General features: G+C 37.4%; 2 protein-coding genes across 4 annotated transcripts; both read left to right on the top strand.

Moving 5' to 3' along the window:
- The first annotated feature begins 2,299 nt into the window (after positions 1-2,299).
- Positions 2,300-3,652, top strand: LOC131000879 (2-hydroxyisoflavanone dehydratase-like). Its single transcript, XM_057927014.1, has one exon. It carries the CDS (start codon positions 2,597-2,599, stop codon positions 3,560-3,562), a length of 966 nt encoding a protein of 321 aa, XP_057782997.1. The 5' UTR covers positions 2,300-2,596; the 3' UTR covers positions 3,563-3,652.
- Positions 3,653-14,933: 11,281 nt separating this feature from the next.
- LOC131000912 (cyclin-dependent kinase inhibitor 7-like) lies at positions 14,934-16,583 on the top strand. 3 transcript variants are annotated; one of them, XM_057927058.1, is made up of 4 exons: positions 14,934-15,521; positions 15,597-15,664; positions 15,938-16,138; positions 16,312-16,583. In XM_057927058.1, the coding sequence occupies exons 1-4, from the start codon at positions 15,327-15,329 to the stop codon at positions 16,382-16,384; spliced, it is 537 nt and encodes a 178-aa protein (XP_057783041.1). In that variant the 5' UTR covers positions 14,934-15,326; the 3' UTR covers positions 16,385-16,583. The 3 variants fall into 3 exon arrangements, with proteins under 3 accessions (XP_057783041.1, XP_057783040.1, XP_057783042.1); XM_057927057.1 differs by having other exon boundaries at positions 15,935-16,138; XM_057927059.1 differs by having other exon boundaries at positions 15,160-15,521; positions 15,935-16,146; positions 16,312-16,487.
- Positions 16,584-18,191: the final 1,608 nt, after the last annotated feature.

Raw genomic sequence — 18,191 nt, 5'->3', positions numbered from 1 at the left:
TATATCTCCACGACATAAAAATGCAAAATCAGTCGGCCATAGCCACGAAGAAGAGTTGAGGCCCAATTAACACCGAATCAGTTGCCACGCATAATTGCTAACATTTTCTTGTTGGGTAATTCTATTCATAGCCCCCATTTTACTCACTATAGCCTCCTCATTAAAAAAAATTAATAAAAATTTAATAAATTTACTACACTATCCTTATAGCCCCAAATTAAAATTCTACTCTATCCCCACCATTCGTAGCCCATTTTTATGAGAGATCTCCCCAATTTTAATCTGCAGATTCCTTGTGGTTACTGGAGTGCCACAATCTGCGAGAAGAAGAGAGTTGGAGGAAGGCAATGACTGCAGACACTTTGTTGGAGAATTTCATTTGATGGCGCAGGAAAACAACCTCTCATGCACAGTATCGTCGTCGCCTTATTCGTCATAAAAGTTGTTGATTATAGAGGTGATTGTCGGATTCATGAAGAAGGGCCGGCCCTGTGCGATGAATATGATGACTGATGAGGGTTTCGAGCATTCTGGTGAACTGTAAATTCGAGGTTTCATTCTCACTTTACACAAGTGAATTGTTAATAATTCACGGTTGCAAACAAACCTTGACAAAGGCTTTGTGAGGCCTCTCAATTTGTTCCACAATTAGAATCAAGCAACTGGTGTGAGTTTAGGTACTTGAAATATACTAGTAGTAAATTCAGAGAAATGCTTCAGCAAAGATTGAAAAAGGATGTTGCAGACAATCCCAAAAAGTTACAAATTTGATTGATCTTGTGAATTTGTCCACCGTGCTTAGAAATTTCATGGGGGCTATGATGATAGTTGTTATTTGAATAAAATTTTAATTATGGAATTATGGGGATACAATAGTAAATTTATTATATGTTTTTATTATTTTATTAAAATGAGGGCTACAGTGAGTAAAATGGGGGTTATGTAGAGAATCACCCTTTCTTGTTTCGCCGTCTAAATTATTTGTGTTACGCCCTTTCAGCCAACAAGAAAAATTGAAGTACAATAGAGTGCCACGCTAATGGGCCGTTTACTTTTAATAATTAATTTTGATAAATAAAAATAATAAGATTAATATTTCTATCATTTAAGTTAATTTTACTTGATTTTTATCTCATTAAAAGGATGAAATTGTAGAAATCTTACTTTTGAGGATAAAGATACTCAATTATGCATTTTCTCAATCAAGCAAAGTAGAGGCCCTAATGACATAAAATTGGTCTGAGTTTTTGTGATCACTCTTCCCCAACAAAAAAACTAATTTTACTTATATGTTAATCAACATTAACATATTAAAACATTTATACTAACAAGAAATAGAAAATATTAAAACATTTCTACTAACAAAAAGTAGAACATGTGAAAACATTTCAAAAAAAAAATATATATATATATATATAAAAAGTTTTACTATATCCCGGTCCAATATTTAATTTTTAAAATAAAAATATAATTCTTTATAACTTTAGAAAACTATATACGTAAGCTTTTCAAGAAAATCTCGTAAATCAATCGGTATGCATGCACGAGATTTCTACGGGGAAAAATAAATGGCATACTTATAGTTTATGATCCAATTTTTGAAGTGATTCATAAAAATAGTTCAATTTTTTAAAAGAAAAGTGTAAAAATGATGAAAGTTGTAAAAAGTAAAAAATATCCTAACTTGTCGTCTAGTTCAAGTGATAAAGTTAAGGCACCCAAAAACTCTCCTTTGTGAGAAGTTTTGAGTTCAAATCTCGTTTGTGTGCAGATAATTTTCCGGTGTGAGTAATGTTTCCACCTTTGTGTGGTGTAGAGGTTTCGCCTATATACGGGTACTTATTTGATTATATGTTAAATACATCGTAATTATATATATAAAAAATATATGACCGACCTTTAAATAATGCACAAAAACCACCGACTTTTTTGAAAGTCGCAAAACTTTTGAGCTATTTTTGTAACTTTCATGAAAAATCGAAATGTTATTATATTTTTTTATTTATTTTTAATTCAGTTCAATTTTATTACTTCGTAAAAGTTCAGGATATTATTTCGTATTACTTTTAAAATTTTAAACTATTTTCACAAAGCATTCTAAAATTCAAACCATAAAATACAATTAAAAGGTATTTGACTAAACTTATTTTAAAGAATTTATAAATTTCAATAATTTATAAAATATTTTAAGAGCATATAAAATATAATGTCGCAAGAAATTATAAGTGTAAATTAGAGAAAGAATTGTGATTTAAAAATAGAAAATTTTAATTAAAAAGAAAATCAAAGAGAAATAGAATTGGAAGAGTATATAATAAAAAAAATAACAAATCATGACAAAGTTATTTTTATAAAATAATTATTAATTTATAAATTATTAAAACTTATTTTGACATGCTCAATCAAACACACACTTAATCCAAATTTAGAAGAATGGGAGTATGAGATTAGAAAGTAACCCAATAGCGATTTGAAGCATAACCGCCAAAAACAAGACAAGCGTCAAATGTAGGTGAGCACTGAGCGACGTTCATTATCCACATTCATATCACACTCCCTCACTCTCTCTCTCTCTCTCTCTCTCTGAAAACAAAACATGGTAGCTCGCCTCATCTTCTTCCTAACATTCTTGACTCTCAATTCACAGTCACTCCCCACAGCCACAGACCCCATTCTCTATGACATTTACCCCTTCATCAGAGTCTACAAGAACGGCACAATCCAGAGATTCATCGGCCAAGATTTCGCTCCGCCCTCCACCGATCCAACCACCGGCGTCCGCTCCAAAGACGTCCATTTCTCTCATCTCTCCGCCAGGCTCTACCTCCCCAAAAACGCCGCCCGCAAGCTCCCCCTCCTAATCTACTTCCACGGCGGCGGCTTCTTCACCGAGTCCGCTTTCTCCCCCACCTACCACCACCACCTCATCTCCCTCGTCGCAACGGCTCAGATCGTGGCCGTCTCCGTCAATTACCGGTTAGCCCCTGAGCATCCCCTCCCCGCCGCCTACCAAGACGCATGGCTCGCACTCCAATGGACTTTCTCTCACTACACCGACCCATGGCTCAAGAGGCACGCCGATTTCGACCAATTTTACTTGGGCGGAGACAGCGCGGGAGCCAACATCGCGCACCGCATGGCCGTCAGGGTGGGCCCGGGGGTCAATCTGCGAGGGATGTTCCTCAACTGCCCCTTTTTCCTAGGGAAGAAAGCCATCGGGAATGAATCGGGAGATGTGTACGCGGAGACGCAGATGCGGAAGCTGTGGCTCTACGCCTACCCGAATAGCACGGGTCTGGACGACCCCTTGGTGAACCCGGGTATGGATCCGGGTCTCGGGAGGGTGGGGTGCCAACGGGTGCTGGTGTACGTGGCCGGAAACGACGTGTTGAGGTTCAGGGGGCGGTACTATGCGGCGGCGCTGGGGCGGAGCGGGTGGAAGGGGGAGGTCAAAGTGGTGGAGGTTCAAGGAGAGAGCCACGTCTTCAATTTGATTAACCCCAATAGCTCTAAGGCTGTCGCCATGCTCCGAGTTCTGGCTTCTTTCCTCAACTATTCATGATTTTATTATTTTTTGTTTTTGTTTTTGTTTTTGTTTTTATGAAGAAAAATTACTAGTTGAATGAAACCGTGTTTATCCGTTTTGTCTGGATCTGTGTGAATCATCAGTTGGCGCCAGCTTGTCGGTAGTAACCCAATTTCTAATTGTTGATTTACCTAAAACAAAATGTGCTATATTTTGATTAGTGGGAGCGCGTGCATGTGCATGAATTGCATTATGTATATAGTCTAAGTTTACAGAGAGTGAACTAATCAAATGGTGGGCACGGAAATTTAATGTTACAATTATGTATCTTTAATAAAAGGTTGGCCCATTTAAAATTGCAAACATTAAAAAGTTAATTAAGAGCATCTACGATGGTAGAGTATTGATATTCACTTAAGAACCTTCACTTCAGAACAAGGAACTCTAATCAAGGATCTTATTATTTTATTTCCTCTCCAATTTTTAAAATTTAATATTTCATTAAAATTAAAATTTCAACAGTAAATTAATTAAAATAAAATACAATAATTAAAAAATTACATTAATCATCGACGCTTTCAGAAACTCTTTGAATTCGCGATCCATTTTTTGAAGAAGAAATTGAGAAGAGGAAGGTGTTGAAAGTTGGAATAAGAGAAAATGAAAAAGGAGTTGAGTTATTTTGATGTGAAATTGGTGAAGGAAGTTTGAATATATATATATATATATATATATATATATATATATAGATGAATAAATGAAATTAAAAAAAATATTAAATAGGATTGTTGCCTATGGTCAAAAAAATTACAAAAAAAATAAATCAATCAAAATTTCTCCATTTTCAAAATTTTCAAAATTATCGATTTTTTATAATTAAGGCGCATGCATAGCACGCACCATATCCTCTCACCTTCAACCCAAGCATGAACGGAAGGGCCAAGCTTCGAGCCCCATGGTGGCCTAGTTATGAATCATAATATATGTAGCATGTGTTATATTTGACGGATAAATTTATTATGAGAAAATGAGGGATGATAAAAATTTATGCCTTTAAATACATCAATTTTTTTTCTCATTTTCTACAAAAGATAAGTTCACCATTTTTTATTCCTTTTTTTCACCTCAAGAAAGGATAATTTTTGTTATCCCTCATTTTCCCATAATAAATTTATCCATAACACACCCATAAAAGTAAATTATTCTTATTATATCAGCATTCACAACCAAAACCAAGTTATGACCTAGCTAGATCGTGCAAGTAGATTTTACGTTTATATAATTTACTAATTACGTAACTTTGAATTGTTAATTAATAGTGAATTTACAACTTTCTATAAGTGACGTTTTAAACTAAAGAACATAACAATATAAAGTGAGGTAAACATGGTTTCAAAAAAAAAGTGAGGTAAACATAAATTTAAAACTTGTTCGATAAAAATACACACATCATAGGTTCTCTCCATAGCATAATAAGAACAAGAGTATGAACTCACCTGATCCCAATGAAACATTCAAAAAATGTAAATTTTAGTCAGTAGACAATGAGATTTAGGATTCAAATCACCTTTTTCTATCCACAAGTAAAAAAAGTATTAACTCACCATTTATGAAAAAATGGTCGTCTTCTTTGATTTGGAGATGGGCATTTCAGGAGAAAAAATACTTCACACCCAAAAACTTAATATTTTTACCGACATCCGATGAAATCTACTCCTATAGACTTAAATCTAGGGTAAAAGATTCTCAAAAAAAAAATCTAGGTAAAAAGCAAACTTCACATAATGGAAACATCGATCGTCGTTGCCGACCAGTTTTGCAGAAATTTGATTTGGGATAAATTTAACAACAATATGTATCAATTTGTACATGACATGAGTTGCTAGCCCTGCCACTATCAATATTAAAATAATTATTTTTGGATTTTAAAAAAAATGCTTGAAAAATGTACAATATTTAATAAGGACACTATGTAATTTTATATAAAAACTGAATATATTTTTTTATTCTTAATTATGATTATTTACTACCTTTATAAAATAAAATTAATACTTTTATATATGAACTCTAGTTTATAAGGGAATAATTATGTTGAGAACCTAGTAATTGCGGTTAAAGAGATCAAATTATTGTTATAACTAGTAGGCATGTTATAGTATGCAAAATGACATTAAATACTTACCGTATATATATAATTGATAGAATTGGCTTGAGTTTGTGTCAACAAATTATAAGAATGTGATAACAATGAAGATGGATTGGATAATTATGCGAAGCTTCTCGTCGAACGTCTGGAAAGAAGAGTCAGAGGGTCAGCAAAGCACTCATATTTAAAAAGGAATACATAATTTTTATAGGTTAATTAATGGTTGCTTACAAAAAATAAAAAATACATATCATAATTTTATTTTTTATATAAAAACTACTCATTTTGAACTTGAAAAGACAAAATTATTTTTACTTAAAAATTGCAAATTTTACTAAAATTACGAACTTTGCTCGACGCATTCAACCAATGTAAGTCGAACATTAGTAATAAATGTACTAAAGCTCTCCAACACTGTGAATCGATTATGTCGAGCATTAATAGTGTATTTGTGGTAAATGCATTAATGCTTAACATGCTCCCTCAGCGAGTCTAGCATTAGTGGTAAATGTACTAATGCTCGACATGCAGCTCGACCATTGTAAGTCAAGCAATTTATGATTGAACATTCTTAGAAAATGCACTAATATGCCTGCTTGAGGTGGCCACGGTTCCAGTTTCGAACCGGAACCGGAACCAAACCGGCGGTTCCACGGTTCCAAAATTCAGAACCGAAATCGAACCGTGAAAGCCCCCTCACGATTTCAGTTCGAACCGTGAACCGGCGGTTCCGGTTCCAAACCGGCGGTTCACGGTACCAAAATATGCAACCTTTTTTTTATGTTTTAAAGTGTTGATTTGAAGTTTATAAAATGTATACAATGTTAAACTATTTATTTAGGTTGTAAATGATTGAGATTTAGTATGAATTAGATGTGGAAATGAGAGTTGACCATTTTATTTAGATGGTAAAGGGTTGGAGTTTACTATAAATTCGATGTGGGAATAAGAATTTGAGATAGATAAAAGTAAAGGATATAAAAGAAGCACATGAACTTATGATTTTTCAATGCACATGATTCTCACATCGAATTTTTACTAAACTTCAACCATTCACAACCTAAATAAAATGGTTAATCCTCATTTCTCATCCTCACATCTAATTCTTACTAAATGTCAACCATTTATAACCTAAATAAATGGTTCAACATTATTTATATTTCATACAACACTTCAAAATATAGTATAAATTTTTCAAAAAATATAAAAATAAAAAAAATTGACTGTTCCACGGTGCCGGTCCGGGAAAATTTGAACTGGAACCGAACCGTGGAGCCACGGTTCCGGTTTCGGTTTCAGTTCGGAACCGTTGACCCGGTTCCGGTTCCGAAACTGTTGACCACGGTTCGGTTCGACAGTTCGGTTCCTGGTTCCGATTTTTTTGGGCATCTCTATGCTTGACATACTCGATCATTATGAGTCGAGCATTAATGCAAAATACAGTAATACTCGACATAAGGATAAAAAACTGATCTTATATGAATATGATGTATATATTTTGCATAAGATGAGCATTTTTTAAGTTTTATATATATATATCTTCCATAATGGATATACTCCATATCATTTTGCCCCATTTTTTATGCGTAGTAATGTATGAAATACATAAACTAATTTGTATGTATAGATGCATATACATGACGCGTGATATAGTATCAGTTTTTAACACCATGGATAAAATATATAATCATTTCGATAAGGTCATGTGTATTACATCTTATGTTAAGTAGGCAAAGAATTTTATAAGTTTTGAAGTTAGTTAGAATATTCATGCATGTGAGAACCGCGCGCTCTATATATGGACAACATGTGTAGTGGTTCAATATTAGATCCTCGGAATATTGAGCGTGACACCCACAAGCCTCTTTGAATTATATTATGAAGCTTCATATGTGCAGATCTACATTACATCTGTGTTGCTTTAATTACTCCTATTCTAGGCCTCCATTCTTCCTTCATAGGTCGTCGTCTGAGTACTTCCATTACCTTAGTTAAAAGTCATGTTTTTCTTAAGACTATTCAACTCTATTCTCATACCTGATTTGATAAAAGATTTATAGATGAAAAATGGGGTCTAGCTCAATAAAAACTATCATAACTTAGTTCATATCACTATCCACAACTAGAAATTTCCAAACTTCTCTAAGAGCTAGCGTGTTTGGCTAAGCTTATTTTAAAGAGTTTATAAGTTTTTGGAGCTTATAAGATGTTTCAAGAGCTTATAAGATGTAATTTTTAAGATCTTATAAGTTGTCAAAGTGTTTGGATAATTGAGCTTGTAAGCTAGAGATAGATTTTTTTTTGCTAGAGAGAGAAAATATTTTTTTAGAGATAGAAAATCGAAGAAAGATGAACTTGGATGATATATATATATGATGAAAATAATAAATTATTGTTGAAAAATATTTGTAAAATGATTGTTGCATATGGGATTATAAAAAAATAAATTGGGATAGATGAACTTATTTTTTGGGGAGCTTATAAGCTCTTGGAACTTATTTTTGGAGCTTATAGGCTGTTTAATAGTAGCTTATTTTGCCAAACACTTTGAATGAGCTTATAAGCTCCTAAACAACTTATAAACTGTTTTGAAGAGCTTATAAGCTCAACCAAACACCCTCTAAAGTGGTTTTGAAAATATAAGAATATTTTTGCCTTTACAGTGTAATTTTTTTAAAAAATAGGTATTAGTACTTTAATATTTATTTTTCTATCTATCCGCTTCCAATATTCATTATTCATTGTTTTTTTTTTTTGAGGAAACCAAAGCACTATCATTGATCAATAAACAACCGAGTTCACATCAGAGGGGATTTCCCTCGCAGACGAAAGAGGCAAAGAATTAAAAAGCGCAAAAGCAGCTAAATTATCAGCAACATAATTCCCTTCACGTGGAGTCCAGCTGAACACAACATGGCTAAAAGAGTCCACACGCTCAAAAATCTTCAGCAACGTATCTCCAAGGTAAGAAAAGTCTCTCTCACGACGAACAAGCAACCAATAGAGAGTTTGGCAATCTGTTTCCAAAATGACATCCTGAACACCATGCTCACGACAAAGTTCAACACCTTCCAACATGGCAAAAGCTTCACCTTCAACTGCTGTAAAAGCTCCCATACACGAACCAAATCTGCATCCAAGAGTCGTCCCGTGCGCATCCTTCATCACCACACCAATGCCCATTCCTTGGCCACGTCGGAAGGCAGCATCACAACAGATTTTAACTTGCCCAACCCTACTACATTCAATCGTGACAGCACGTTGTTGGCTCGGATTTACGGTGATCAGGGGCGACCACCTCCCCCTCTGGGCAGTTGCTAGACATTCAATATGGCTAACTTCTTTGTTTTGGAAAAGAAACAGATTCCTAGTGTACCACGCAGCCCAGGCAACCGTAGCAAACGCAATATGTACTTCTTTCTGTGGGCATCCACGAACCTTCTCAAACCAGTCTATAATAGAGCATCTCTCTCCCAGAGCAAGCGGTTGCAAACGAAGAGGTGAAACAGCCCAAAGAACCTCCATCCATCTGCAATCCCTAATGGCATGTTCCACCGTTTCTTCTGCCTCCCCACACCGTCTACAAATAGGATCCAAATCTATCGAACGTCTTCTTAAAGCCCCCGCCACAGGAAGAGCATTCGCAGCACACCTCCACATAAAAAGCTTCACCTTTGGAATAACCTCTAATCCCCAAATCCACTTCCACAAGCCATTCCTAGATATCGAGGATGAGGCATCATTCCGACTTTGGATATCCATGGCTAATCTGTAACCCGAGCGAACTGAATACATACTGAATTTGCCTAGGGGCCAAAAAGGTTTATCTGCTTCATAGGATTTCCCACGCATCTGAGCCAACACTTTCCATCTATCATGCTCATCAAGAACCTCCACTACCCGTCCATCATCCCACCGAACAGAATCCTCCACAAAGAGCTCTTTAACTTTCAAATTAAAATGGTCGTCCCGAACCTTAGCTGCCACGACCTGCCCATTACCATCTGGAATCCACCGATCCGCGCCAAGCCTAATACGTTCTCCATTTCCCAATTTCCATGCCATACCCGCATTTAACAGATCTCTACCTACTAGTATGCTTTGCCAAGTGAAAGAAGGGTTATAAGCATTACTAGCCAAGAGAATATCCGTCCGCGGATAATATCTCGCCTTAAGCGATCTTGCCAGAAGTGAGGAGTCGTGAGTAAGCAATCTCCATGCTTGTTTTGCCAACATGGCCTGATTAAAAAGACTAATGTCCCTGAATCCCAAACCACCATCTGCCTTGGCCATGCAAAGTTTTTTCCAGCTCTTCCAATGTATTCGTTTTTCATCATTTTTTTGGCCCCAAAAGAAGCTTGAAGCCACGCTATTCAACTTTTGACAGATTTGTTCCGGAAGAGCAAAGCAGCTCATGATATAGGTTGGAATAGATTGTAACACTGACTTTATGAGAACCATCTTGCCAGCACCGGATAAGAATCGCCTTTTCCAATCTTTTGCTTTCTTTCTCGTTCGATCAATCAACATTTGGAAAACCTCCCTCTTGGAACGCCCAACAGAACTTGGAATTCCAAGATAAGTCATCTGTTGCCCACTTATCTTGACCCCCAACAGGTTCGCAAGCTGATCTTTCACATTCTCACTTAATCCACGACTAAAGGAGATTGTGGATTTATCAAGATTCACCTTTTGGCCTGACACCCCTTCATAAGTCTTTAAGATATCAGCCACGACTGCCACTTCCTTTGTATTCCCACGTCCGAAAATGATACAATCATCAGCGAAAAGCAAATGGCTCACTCTCGGTGCTCTACGGCATAAACGGGCTCCATGCAAAAGGTTCAAAGTTTCGGCCCGGCGCAACAAACCAGAAAGCGCCTCTGCGCAAATAAGGAAAAGGAAAGGGGATAAAGGATCCCCTTGTCTCAATCCCCTACTAGGTTCGAACATTTGACCTGGAAAGCCATTCACCAAAACACGAAACGAAACAGTAGAAACACATCTCATAATCAAGTTCACAAAACAAGAATCAAACCCCAGCTGAACCATAATAGCTTCTAAGAAACTCCACTCAACACGATCATAAGCTTTCGCCATATCAAGTTTGAAAGCAAAGACACCATGAGCTTTTGCCTTGTTAAGCTTCATCATATGGAATATTTCAAAAGCTAGCAAAGCATTATCAGTGATATTACGACCAGGCACGAAAGCCGACTGACTCTCATTTACAATAGACGGGAGAAATTTTTTAAGGCGATTGGTGATAACTTTAGAGATAATTTTGTAGACCACATTACACAAACTTATAGGACGAAACTCAGAGGGAATGACACATTTTTTCTTTTTTGGGATAAGGCATATGAAAGTAGAATTAATAGGGGCCGGTGACGCGCCATTATTAAGGACATCAAGGAGCATGGGAACTAAATCAACCTTAGCAAAAGACCAACAAGAATTATAAAAAAGAACTGGCATACCATCAGGCCCGGGAGCTTTAAGAGGATGCATTTGTTTGAGGGCTTGAACAATTTCCAATTGATTGTAAGGAGCTTTCAAGTCTCGGTTCATCTCTTCTGTGACAATCGGGTCAATGGAACTAAGCACATCAGCAGGGTTATGGGGCGATCCCGAGGTGAAAAGGTCCTGAAAATGTTCTCGAAAGACTTCATCTATCTCATCATTTTTTCTTGTCACAGTGCCATCCGCTCTCTGGATCTCCTTTATATGATTACGTTTCTTTCCCCCCTCGGCAACTCTATGGAAGAAACCTGTATTTTTGTCACCTTCAGCCAACCAATCAGCCCTGGATCTTTGCTTCCACATAAGTTCCTCCTTTTTAAGAAGTTCGTCCAGCTCTTCTTCTAGATGACGTTGAGTATCCCTAGTATCGGCATTGCAATGCGGTTTCTGGAGATCCTCAAGTTCAGCCCTAATATCTGCACAACGCTTTCTAACGTGACCGAACTCCCTCTTTTCCCACTGTTTCAGTTCCCACCCCATTGCCATCAGCTTGTCCCTGATATCCCCCACCGAATTTCCCATACTGCTAGTTTCCCAAAGTCTTTCACACAACGGCAGACAACCATCATGTTTAAGCCACATGGCTTCAAACCGGAAAGGTTTGGGCCTATTTTGAATCTCATCGACCTCCTTCTCAAGGCTAAGCAAGATAGGGCAATGATCGCTGCTTTTACGAAGTAAATGAGCAACCTCATAACCCGGAAACATGTCAATCCACACTGAGCTCCCAAAGATCCGGTCCAATCTTTCCATTATATTGTCCTCTCCACGCTGATTATTACTCCAAGTGAACGGATCACCAACAAATCCAAGGTCCGTCAGACCACAAGTTTCAACAGTATCTCTGAACTTCACCAACCTCGAATCCTCTTTAACACTTCCACCCCGCTTCTCAAAGTGGTACATGGTCTCATTGAAGTCCCCTCCACAGATCCAACTCTCCTGAACGTGTGGTAAAAGAGAAAGTAAAAGATCCCACGTTCGAAAGTGGTCCTCAGTACGGCTCCAACCGTAAATTCCACAAAAGTCCCAAGAACGGCATCCATCGTCGACAGCGGCAAGAATATGGTTTGCAGATGAGGACTTAATATGTAGCAATAAATCGTCTATCCACATCAGACACAAACCACCCCGGCGGCCACCCGCCGAACAATCGCAGTCAATAGCAAAATAGTTACTGAAACCAATCTGAGCCATAATATTCATCCAATCAACAGTCAAAAGTTTAGTCTCCATAAGAAAAATCACATCGGGTCGCTTTTGTTTGGCCAACCAAACAAGTTGACGAATTGTCGAGGGATTCCCAAGCCCCCGACAATTCCAAACCAAAGTATTCATTGTGCCCGGCGGGATTGCTTTGAGGCAATCTCCGCCGATAGTGCATTTGAAGGAGAAGAACCATCAAGCATAGTCCCTTTAAGGCGTTTCTGGACAAGCTCAATAGTTTCAGGTTTAACAGAAGAATCGTCACTAGTCTCCTCTCGCCAATGACGTTTCTTGCTAGGGTCCTATGGGCCACCACAATTTATGGCACTTGGGTTAGAGGATTTGCAGATGCGGGCGCTCCGTTTCCATTTCCTGCCACTTGGTCCACTCAAGTCATAGTTTTTAGAAAGGGTTTGGGTATGGTGATGTAGAGGATGGGAGTTTTGGTTGAGGAATTTAATGATGTCAGTTGTTGGAGTGAAGGGAGCTCTCATATCGGATAAAAAGGGTTTTGCAGAGGAGAGTTTGGGATTATTGGTGATCGGATCAGCAGGATAAGTATTTTCAGAGAGTTCGGTGGGAGATTTTTGTGGGTTGAAGTTATGAGGAGGTAGAGAAGGTAGAGTTTCATCAGAGGATAATTTGATAGAGGTGTTGGCTTTTGGATTTTGTGTATAGGCTGAACTGGAATGGTCATTGGGATGAGGGGGTGATGTGCACGCTGCTTTTGTGGGAATGGTATTATCCATCTCTTTTGAAAGAGCTTTGGTGGCCTTGTTTTCATCAAAGTGTATGGATGGGTTGTATGAGAGAGGGGGTGGACGGGGTCTGTTTGAGGGGTGGCTACGTGAGAGAAAAGAAGATGGCCAATCATCCGATTTGCCTGGGACATGAGAGGGTATGTTTGGGGGTTTGAAAAGACGAGGGCCATGGTTGGAGGATCTGATTCTTTTAAGCGGAGAAGCTTTGAGAGATGGCCCATAGAGAAGATCTTCAAACTGCTTCCCGTTATCATCCTCGTCAGCTTCTTTTTCGCAAGAACGAGTGTGATGATCCAACATGCCACACCTATAACAGAAAATAGGAAGATTTTCATACTTGAGCGGGATCCACAAATTCTGCTTTTCAAACACAATCGTAATGCCTCGAAGGATAGGGACCGTGACGTCAATGCTCACTTTGAAACGTGAGAAACAACCTGCGTAGTCATTATCCGTGTCAATGCATTCCATATTCCCAATTTGAGAAGCAATCTGTTTGAGGGTAGTGGGGTTTGTGCACTTCATTGGAAGATCATAGGCTCGAACCCAAAAACTCCCGTATTTGATACTAATCTGTGACGGCTGAATCGATCCATCGAGCTTATTAATGGCAAAGAGATGACCATCGAAGTGCCATGGTTGTCGTTGAATCACCCACTCCCTATCCTCCTCCGTCGCAAAAGTAAAGAGGAAAAGATTTTTCCTCCATTCCTTCGCTATGAAATCTTGCTTCGTTTTCCATGATTTCTTCATAATTTCAATCAAATGAAACCCATTTGGAGGTTTGACTGCCAAAAGCTTTCCCACCAAGCAAGCCGTTCGGGATATATCCTTCTCTCCCTCAACCTCAGCACCATTACCGATCTCAATAACAGTGGATTCACGATCAGTACGCTCGTCGACCCCAGGATCAAATCCATAACCCCGCGTAACGTTACTTCGCTCCATACCTGCACACCACAAAAAGAGAAAAACACAGACGACAGCCCCCACTACAAAAACCGGAAAGAGACCCAAACCAGAAGAGACAAGAGAAACACGAGAAACACGTGGAAAAACAGAGAAAAGAGGAGACCAATCGCCGGTAGAAGTAAGGGAAAACCCTAGACGAAACTCAAAAAAGAGGACAAAATCCTAGAGAGACCTAGAAGACTCAAACCCTAGACGCCTAGGGAACTCAATAGCATTTCATTATTCATTGTTAGTAAACACTTTCATGTCGAAATTAATGGAACAAAGCCCAAAGATTAAAATGGCTTCGCAAGGACGTATATTCGTGGGACAAAATCTTAACAGAAGTATTTCTGGAGGCTCACAGGTCCCAACACAATACATATATGCTATCTATCATTAATTAATTTGAGAATTATGAGTATTTTTTTCAAATATAACATCATTATTTTATTTACAATTTGTATGCACTGGTGTGGTGATATTATGTAGTGCTACCGTGTTACAAATTGTACGCAAAATTCTAAAAAGCAATGCAAAATATGCACAAGTTCATTACGCTAGCCACTTGAGAAGTCCTTTTTCTCATTCCTCGTAATGGCATCTTTATGGCCATGTGCCTGTCACCGTAACGGAGTCAGGACCACATGCTAATGCTACCTTAACCGCTCCATCGTTACCGTCAGATTCAATCCGCATTCTTTACAAATTCCCAATTTTGCCCCTGCCCATCATACGGATTAGGGGATGTTTGGCAAATCCGCAAATGTAATATTTACAAGGAGTATATTATGTCAAAGCTTCGCACAACTAATTTTCCCGTTTAAAAATTGTTTTAATGTTTCTTCTTCTTCTTTTTTTCCATAAAACTCTCGAGGACATTATAAATTATGTTTAGAAAAGGAATTCAAATTGAAAAAACAAAATCTTATCATGCAATTTTTTAATTTTAATTTTAATTTTTATCTTGATTAATCTAACCATCGTATTCGTTGGAATAATAAACTAAGATTTTTTTTCCCCAAAAGATAAAAAGTAATAGTAGTAAACTTACCAGGAAGGTAATAATAAATTAAAGCGGAAGAAGGCAAATTAAATTGAGCTTTCATCTCTATCCGATCAGCAACCCACTCAAACTCACACTCACATATGCGAATAAACTTGTGTCAGAATACACACACACGTATGTGTATATGTAGGTGGAGTTTCTGAAATGAATCAGTACTTGAAGAAATGTGACAAGAGAAGAGCTGCGGAAGAAATGCAAATAAGCTTGTGCTGTGTGTTTGGAGATGCAGAATTGCCGGAGAATGCATCGTCTCCGGCAGCGCCCGGCACCTCCCTTGGCTGTAAATATGATGAGTTGCCGGAAGCTGAGAGGCCGCGACTGAGATCTCCAGATCTGGAGGTAATTAAGGTTTCGAAATTCAAAATCATTTTCGCGTACAAATTTTTTGATTTCTTAAGTAATGCTGTTTTTCAGGCTGTTGATAGCGGGCGGTCCGAACGTTTTGCAAGGGAGATTTCCACGTCCACCGGTGTTAATTTTAGGTGAATAATTTAAAGAAATTGAGACGTTTTGCTTTTATTGCGATCCGATCTGATCTCCAGCCGTTTCAGTTGCAATTCCATATTGAAATGCTGTTTTTAAGATAGCCATACATAACGCCTTGTTCGTATTGACTTTCAGGTGGATGTGTACATTAAATTATTTTGCATTTATCCATCGCGCGAAATCCACCGTTTCATCTGCTGTATTTATGTTTGTAAACTTGCTAATGATCTTCATGCAATTAGGTTTTCTAATTCTATATTTTCCAGCAGAGAGGCGGCTTCATCATTCGAGATTTGTGGAGGTTCGGAGCAAGTTATGGCAACGGAGAAGGTGAAACTAGCGCCGCCAGCTACGGCGCGGATTCACCAAAGGAAACCGCCAGTTTGTGCGGCGAAGACGCCCTCGGCGGCGGAGCTGGAGGAGTTCTTTACGGAGGCAGAAGAGTACGTCCAGAAACGATTCGCTGAGAAGTGAGTAGGCATGTTCATTGCGTCCTAGTCTTTCTAAGAATCTCCAACGGCAAAACATATTTCTTTTTTAGCTTTTTCAATAACATTACAGATGCTTTGATTTTTACAAATAAAATAAAATTAGGAGTTTTATTATCTATACATAAATTGATATTATGGGTTTGTGTGTTTAGGTACAACTATGACATAGTCAAGGACGCTCCAATATTGGGAGGGAGGTACCAGTGGGTTCGTACGCATATTTAATGTTGATAATTAATTAGAAAATAGAAGAAGAAAAAAAACAACTTTTGATACACCTTGAATTCCTAATTATTTTCTTGATTGCGTTAATTTAGTTGTTCTTCTAGAGGGGCGTTGCCTGTATAATCTTCCTAGCTAGTTTGCTTTCTGATGGCGAAAATGGATGGTGTTTTCAGAGTTAAATGGTACTTCATATTTTTCTTGAATGTTGTCATGTATTATATGTCGTGTGTCTCTATTTGTTTTGTTCCTTTGCATGTGGTTCCATTTTGAAGGCCGATTGAAAACTTTGTCTCTTGCATTTAAATGAGTAGCTGAAGACAGGAAGAGAAAAGAAGTACTTGTAGATCGGGAACATTCATGCATTAATTGTTTTCATTTTATGCATATTTTCGTTTCATTTCAACTCAACAAACTCATCAGTTTGTGTCAAGTGAAGAATATCCACGGCGGAGGTATGAATGAAGATGAATTTCGATAATTCATGTTGTAGTATTACATAAAATTAAATATATGCGACAATTTAGTAAGAGTGGAGGAGAAGTGTATATTTTGTTTAAGAAGTAGGAGATGAAGAAAAAGGAAATTGGAAATAGTGCACGTGTCGTGACGCGGTAGTTGTCAACTGAGCTCCATGTGCTTTGGATCTGATGCAAATTTACTTTTTTCTTTGAGCTGTGCAATTACAGTGACAGAATGTTCCTGCTTACAAAATGTTGCTTTCTCCCGCCTTTGCTTTTCTACACCTTTTAAACTGCTGCATTTTATACCTAACGACTAACAGGATTCATTTTTCATTGTCTACCTTATGATTATTAATACACAATAGGGGCATTTGATTTAAGTGGTAATGTGTGACTGATAAAATAATTATATGTTTAGTTCGCATATATATATTAAATTCATAATGGATAATTTAATTCATATTCTAATTATTTAATTGAATATGATTATTCACTCCAAAGTTAAATTAATTAATTAACCATCCTTCATCAAAGTAAACAACCTGTGAATAAGTTAGTAGTGGAAGTTAAATGTAATACTATGATAACAAATACACAGCAAAGAACCACGTATCATGTTATACTGTTTCATGTTGTTGCAGTAGAAGCGTAATATTCCTTAACTTGTGGATGTCAAACAAATGATCTTAGTGATCGATCCATGATTCTTTTTGCCTCGTGGAGACATTGCCCTCTTCTATGCTCTTGCTCACACAGTCACACGCACATGCTCAATTAACTGCATGCACGTATGCCTTGTATTGTATCATATGTGACTCGTCAAATAATAGTGTGTTTGCTTCGAGGTATAAGGAAGGGATAAGCTACATTTACCATCTTATATCTCGTTTGTTTTAATGTATGAAAAAAATTCGTGCAGATTGTATAATTTTTCGAGTAGCTCTTTATCCCTTGGAAAATAGATAATTTTATATTTAAGAATTGAAAGGATGGTATAATTTTAGACCACTTGATAAGAAGTGGATAAATATATTATCCTTCAAGTCAAACAAGATATGAAAAATATGATCCCCACTTTAAATGATAAATTTATACTTCATTATATTATCCCTCACTTAAAAAGCAAACACAGCCTGAGTATCATTCTATAATACAATTAGTGATTTTTGGCCTCTCTTAATTCACTCTCTTACATGGCTTCATGAGAGATTTCTAGTTGATTCATATCATTGTTGGATAAATTTATGGTCCAGAGTTCAAATATCATATATTGCAAAAAAATTAATTTTTACAATTCAGACATTTACGCAACGAATTCATATACGTATTCTGCACAAAATTCATAC

This window comes from Salvia miltiorrhiza, chromosome 8 (genome assembly GCF_028751815.1).
Source record: "Salvia miltiorrhiza cultivar Shanhuang (shh) chromosome 8, IMPLAD_Smil_shh, whole genome shotgun sequence".
In the NCBI taxonomy this organism is placed as follows: Eukaryota; Viridiplantae; Streptophyta; class Magnoliopsida; order Lamiales; family Lamiaceae; genus Salvia; species Salvia miltiorrhiza.
This window is presented reverse-complemented; position numbering and strand designations above follow the sequence as displayed.